The 6,704-nt window shown below is 41.3% G+C and overlaps 1 protein-coding gene across 1 annotated transcript; it reads right to left on the bottom strand.

Annotated features, from left to right (window-relative positions):
- Positions 1–4,912: 4,912 nt before the first annotated feature.
- On the bottom strand, positions 4,913–6,035 carry LOC104523428 (MYC proto-oncogene, bHLH transcription factor; the record flags this gene model as incomplete). Its single annotated transcript, XM_010165993.1, has 1 exon — positions 4,913–6,035. A coding segment is annotated over one exon (558 nt), but the record flags the coding sequence as incomplete, so codon positions are not given.
- Positions 6,036–6,704: the final 669 nt, after the last annotated feature.

Consider the following 6,704-nt stretch of genomic DNA (forward strand, 5'->3'; position numbering starts at 1 on the left):
ACATAGAAGCTTGTGGTGGAAATTACATAGGGTTGCAAGAAAGATTTTGCCTGGAATGCAACTGTATTCAACAAAATAGTAACCATGGCAAGACCCATAGAGAGACATACATGAAGGGTGAGTTTAGCAACAAAATGCAATCATCTTAATACATAATCATAGAATCATAGAATGGTCTGGGTTGGAAGGGACCTTAAAGATCATCTAGTTCCAACCCCCCTGACATCAGCAGGGACACCTTCCACTAGACCAGGTTGCTCAAAGCCTCATCCAGCCTGGCCTTGAACACTTCCAGGGAAGGGGCATCCACAATTTCCTTGGGCAACCTGTTCCAGTGTCTGACCACCCTCACAGGAAAGAATTTCTTCCTAATATCTAATTTAAACCTACCCTCTATCATCTTAAAGGCATTTCCCCTTGTTCTGTCATTAACTGCCCTTATAAAAAGTCCTTCCCCAGCTTTCTTGTAGGCCCCTTCAGGTACTGGAAAGCTGCTATAACGTCTCCCTGGAGCCTTCTCTTTTCCAGGCTGAACAGCCCCAACTCTCTCAGCCTGTCCTCATAGGAGAGGTGCTCCAGCCCTCGGATCATCCTGGTGGCCTCCTCTGGACTCGCTCCAGTAGGTCCATGTCCTTCTTGTGTTGGGGGCCCCAGAACTGGACACAGTACTCCAGGTGGGGAGGGATAATGTTACAAACTAACCTACCTGTCTGCTTTCTCTCTTTTTTGTTGTGTAGAACAAAGCATAGTTCCACAATTTGTACATCAAGCTGGAAACTGCAGTGCAGGTAGGAATAAGCTACTTTGCTGTCAAGCTGTCAAAGTCAGACAGAGTTGTGCAGCTCCGCTCTCAGCCAGTGACTTCTCCGTTATATCTCATGGCTTCAAGCACGACCATGCAGATGTGCCTTGTAGCTTGAGCTCCCATACATTGGTGGCAACTTGAAGAAAGGTTCACTCAGTAACTGCAAATATTAAACAACTTTGGTAAATACAACTTTTTCATATGCACTAATATTTATCGCCAAATGTCTTTTTTTTATTTTAAATCAGAAACATGAACTTATCCATTTCCCAGGAAGATGAAGCCTGGGTGCACTTAGGGACAAGGTGCTTGGCCTCCATAGAGATGTGAAAAAATACCCTGTTGTATAGTCAAGGACTGATTAAGAGGTGGTATTGTCACTGACTGGCCAGTGTCTCACACAACCCTGTTCCCACCTGGATGCATGGTAACTACAACTCTTCCATGATGTGCATTACTCACACTACTGAGTCCACTGCCATCAGCAAGGTGCTCCAAATACTCGCACCCTCCCTTCACTCAAGACCTCTGTAGAAGTCAAATGGCAGACTGAGGAAAAAAATCCCTTTGACTTCCAAGCTGTTATTCTGAACGTTGGATAATGTTTTAGCCATTGCCCGTCCCCACTGACTCTACAGCTATGCCTGAGATGAGTAAATGGGACGAAGATAGGTAAAACCTGATAAACGTCAAACGTTTTGCACTGGAAATGAAATCCGTCTTCTGTGGCTCATCGGTCTCATTTCTTGATTTTTTTTTTTTTTTTCCTAGGCAGGTTTAGGCCTCATCTGCACGGAAACCTCAAGGGGAAACCAGGGGTTAGTTTTCAGTCAGCAGAGCCTTTTTTCAGAAGCTCCCATAGATGTCCCTTTAAAATGAGGAAATAGAAAACCCGTAAACTGGGAAGTAAATCCTGAGTCTCTTCCCAAGCCGTCTGCTTGTGTTAGGATTCCTTATCATTCAGTGTTTTATTTCTGAGAATTCATTGACATATTACTCCAATACAGATCAATTAAAAAAAAAAAAATCGTCAGCCTACTAGAAGATGGTTCATCTCTGTAGATGAAACAACCACCTCTACCTTCCATTTTGAATAAATTCAGATGTTAACTGAAGTGGTCTGGCTTATTACCAGTTTACAGTAATCCTACTCCACTTACCTGAAATTCTCCTTTTAATACAACTCTGATGAAATATTTGTCATCTCTCAACTGCCTGCAATGGTTGCAAAGTGCTACAGGAGCAAGAGTGGTTATGGCAGGGGCAAGTAAAGTGATTTCTTTATAGACAGTGATAAAATTTTCAAGAGCATCCTCCACTGACACTAATCTGTTTCCCTGGAAGAAACATGGACTTCCACAGGCACTGATGGGAGCTGAATTAAGCAGACATGGGTGCTTTCATACATCCCAATGCTCCACCAGCATATTCTGTATTGCTGCATTGAAGTAATTTAGTTTATCAGTTGACTGGAAAGACAGAACTTATAGAGAAGAAAAAAAAAAAAAGCTGGAACTGTAAAAATCAGTATCATCAAATTAAAACAATGAGGGTATATGAGAAAGGCAATTTTAGTTTCACCATGATGGTTTGTTTCTAGTTTCCTTTGATGCCATATTTTGCTTAATAATTTTCTGGAAGAGAGGTAGCTTGAAATTCCCTGGGAAAGTAAAGGAGTAGAGATGAAGTTAAAAATGCTCCTTCTATTTCAAGCAGTGTTTTGGTACAGCTGTTTGGCAAGCACTGTAAATACTTAATGGCATTTTATTTCAAGGCTCAGAGGCTTCTTTTACAAGCTTATCTCCTTTATTGCTCCAAAACCCAACACTTTCCTATCCATGTACAATGCGTTACTAACTGAATCCAGCCCAGAAACTCCTTTGAGATGTCTGCGTCTTCTGAATATCCCAACGTCTCATGCTGAGTTGGAAAGTGGAAGCCACCTTCCTCTTTATAATAGCAACAGTTTAATGGCCAGGAGAGGTAACTTACCCCTGCACCCACAGGCAGTTTATATTTATTTATTTGTTACTATATTATACAGGTATTTTGTGATCCTTCAACAAAATAAGAAACATCATAAATACAAAGGGTCATCCCATAAAATGATACTCTTTTCAAGTGGCAATTTGGAATAATTTTCTTGATCTGATGTGCTCTTTGAGTAGGGAAGTTGCAAGCGGAACTGATGCTCAATTAAAGATGAGAGCAAGAAATTAAATAACTGCAAGTATCTTATTCATCAGAAGACTGAGGGCCTTCTGCAGACAGAAGAAGAAAAGAAAACTATTCTCCAAATTATTTAAGAAGCCGACAAATAAGGAGAGGTTTATTAATCACTGTGGTCTAACCTCCTTAACGGGAAGAAGTGAGGGGGTTTCACAACTGCATCAAAGGGGGACCCAAAGGTGGCAGACTTTTTTCATAGTTTGTGGATGGATCTACACCCCTCGGTTTGTTTTGCAGGATGGGGATGCAGTTAGAAATTCTTCTGAACCAAAGCAATAACGAAAACAGGGTGCATGCCAAAAGGTAAATGAAATTCATATTCTTTTAAAGTAAGTAAGTAAGTTATAGTGTCTAATAAAAGGTAGAACTTTTGTGTTATTCAGAGCTGGAGGATGTCCTGATTTCCAGTTCAGATACAATTAACAGTTTCATTTCACATCATTCTTTTTCCTCATAAGTGAATATCTGAATCACATACTGAAAAAAGCAACTGCAGACCACTTCTATAAATGTAGTTACAAGTGTGTGGTACAGACAAATTGAAGAAAAAAGCCTCGCTTTCTCCTGGTTTTCTAAGAATGATTTTTTTTTTCTTCCCAAGAAACCTTCAGCCCAGCAGCTAAGGCACTTCACCAAATGGGATTTAGACCCTTACTTTCTTTTGGAAGCCTCATGTGCAAAATTGTTGGGATGGTTACTACAGGCTTTGCAGGGCAGAGACCTTTAGCATCTACCCTGTCTATAAAATTCTGCCTCCCCCCATTCCATTTACACCCACACTCAATTCTTCTTCCCACTACAGACTCAAAAGCAATCAAAAACCCAAACCCTCAGTCCCAGTTCAGTTACTGGCACTGATGGTATCTGGCAGCACTGCTCCTCTAATGGTAAGAAGGCAGGAAAATATATGTTTAATGGGAATTATGAAAATCAAAAAGTACTAGGTTCAACTTTTTGAAAAGCACCTTTTTCCCCCACACCAAAAGGCTCATTGATTTCTTGCTCAAGTTCTGACCAAAGCGAAGCTAAGGGGGTGAAAGGAAGGGAGAAAAAGATAAAATCTAATCTTGGGAGCTATGTCAAACAAGTTCTTTATGGCCCAACTGAAGCTGATCATGAGACAATTCCAGAATGTAAATATGATTTAATATGTGGAAAATGTTAGGAATCTGTCCAAGCATAGTCTCTAGGTGAGAAATAGCTCTTCTTTTCCCTTGCTCCCATAATGGTTTTGCATGTCCTTGTCCTTGAACTTTGTATTCCTTGAAATCCCAAGTAACTATTCACATTAATAAAGTGTTGAGGTGTTTGACCAAGAAGATTGGCTCTGCTGATTTCAGCACTTGAAAAGGGAAACCGCTCTGTTGTTTTAACCACTTTCAACACTCACCATCTCAGTTTATTTTCTTACCCCATTTAACTTCTCTTTAAAATCAAACAGGAAGCAATTAAGGTAAGCCTACTACAAAGCCACCCTCAAAATACATAGCTGGGTCCCTAGCACAGAATAAAGGTCATGCCCCAAAAATGTAATTGTATGTATGTGGAAGGAATGCAGAGGCCATAGGTTGGGGTGACTGCTATAAAGATACACCTTGACTTTCAGCAGGCAGATGATCATGGCCAAGCCAGACATTGCTACCATCACCTTCATGGAGGCACTGGTGGCAACACTGGTTGAACCAACAGAAGGGTGGGAGGAAGAAACTCAGCTCCCTACTGAGCTGCAAAACTGTCATATAATTTCCTCTCACCTAACTCCCCTTTTGACTTTGATCAGGTCACTGCCATGATGACAAAGGGAGGGATATCATGGAAATAAGCATCTAACGACAACAGTAGAAGACAAAGCAAAGTCTTTACACAGCATTTAGCTAATTATATTTTGGGCAAATATTTATTTATCTAAAAACAAAATAAAAATCATTTTTAAAAGAAAAAATGTATTTAAATAAAAAACAAAATTGTGAAATGTTATGGCACAGAAGTTCAAGACAAGTATAAATCCAGTTGCCACAACTGTTGCGTATTAATGTTGCACATTTTTCTATAAAGACTTTATTAAAGGTATTTACATGGCAATAAGATGTGTAAATATATACAGCAATCTGGGGACAACTCTTTTTTTTGGATTCTCATATGAAAAAATGCCTTAAATACAAAATTTTAAAAGAAAAAAAGTTGAGTTCATCCCCAAGCATGAAGAATGTCCCATCATCCCTTATGCCCAAAGTATCAATTATGAGGCAGTTTTGAGGTTCTGGCCAAACCCTTGGGAGATTCAGCCAAGGTTGTGTAGTCTCAAGTTAAAATCGCACAGCATGCAATTGCAATAGTTCCATACTTGATGGACTGGTGTAGTTCATGAGTGATATTAGAAACATTAATATTTTATCATAGTCTCAGTCTAGTTTGGGTTATTCTAAGCGATGCCCAAGAGTTCCTATGCACAAGAGTTCCTTAGCTGCTCAAGTTTGTGTTTCAACTGTTCTCTCCTCCGCCTCAACTGCTCTTTCTCTGCGATCAGTCTGTGTTCGTCCGACTGGATGGAAAGAACGTACTCCGTTGCTTTTTTCAGGATGACAACCTTGGGCGCCTTTTCATTGTTGGCCACCTCAGGTATCTGGTCACGCAAGGCAAAGAAACTCAGCTTCAGCTCGTTTCTCCTCTGCCGCTCCAAGACATTGTGCGTTCGCCTCTTGTCGTTCTCTTCCGAATCTGACGTGCGGGGACTCGAGCATTTGCGGTTGTTGCTGATCTGTTTGAGAACTCTGCCACTGTCCAACTTTAGCCTTTTTGCAGCTGGGTATTCAACCTTGGTGGAGGGAGAAGCGGCGTAGTTGTGCTGATGGATGTTTACATGACACCGTTTGAGAACCAGTGGGCTGTGGTGGGGCTTACTGTGCTCTTCTGATGTGTCTGTGCTGGACTCTGTGCTGGATTCAGATTCATTCGCTTCAGCTAATGTAACGACATCAATTTCCTCATCTTCCTCTTGTTCTTCTTCTGCAAGGAGGAAAAAAAAATAAATTTATAGGCTGATCTAAGCAAATACTCTCAAGACCACTGTATTTATAAGGGAAAGTTGTTACTCTGAGCTGCACGTTGAGGAACCCATTGACCAACCCTCCTTAAAAAACCCATTCAATGTTGCTGGACTCCGCTTTGCCCAAGAGCCTTTCCTTTAAGGAAGCAACACTTCCAAGGACACACAGACTGCGCTCCAAACCCCGGCTCCCTGATTTCAAAAGTTGCAAAGATCTTGCGTAATCCCATGAAAGATAGCAGGAAAGTTTAACCTCGGTTGTCAGCAGTACAGCGCAATAAAGCTCCCAGCCTCAAGCTGCCCTTAATTAAGGATTTAGAAGGCTTTTGGCCACGCCTCACAAGAAAGCTTACTTAACACACAAGTGTATTCAGAGACATTTTCTGAATCTCTCTTGATCTGCTAGTTTGTGGAAAATCCTTAGGAGGGGAAGAAGAAGAAAAAAAAAAGCAGGCTGTAGCGCTTTGAGCAGAAACTCACTTTCAACCCAAATTTATGAGGGAGCGGAACACGCTGTCAAATACCTAAGGAAGCATTTCTAAAACTTTCCCAGCCCCATTCACTGCTCTGCAGTCACTTTCACTAGCACCTCCCCGCACGTTCCCCCGCGGCTCTCGGGCGGGA

Source organism: Antrostomus carolinensis, unplaced genomic scaffold (genome assembly GCF_000700745.2).
Source record: "Antrostomus carolinensis isolate BGI_N321 unplaced genomic scaffold, ASM70074v2 scaffold24184, whole genome shotgun sequence".
Classification (NCBI taxonomy): Eukaryota; Metazoa; Chordata; class Aves; order Caprimulgiformes; family Caprimulgidae; genus Antrostomus; species Antrostomus carolinensis.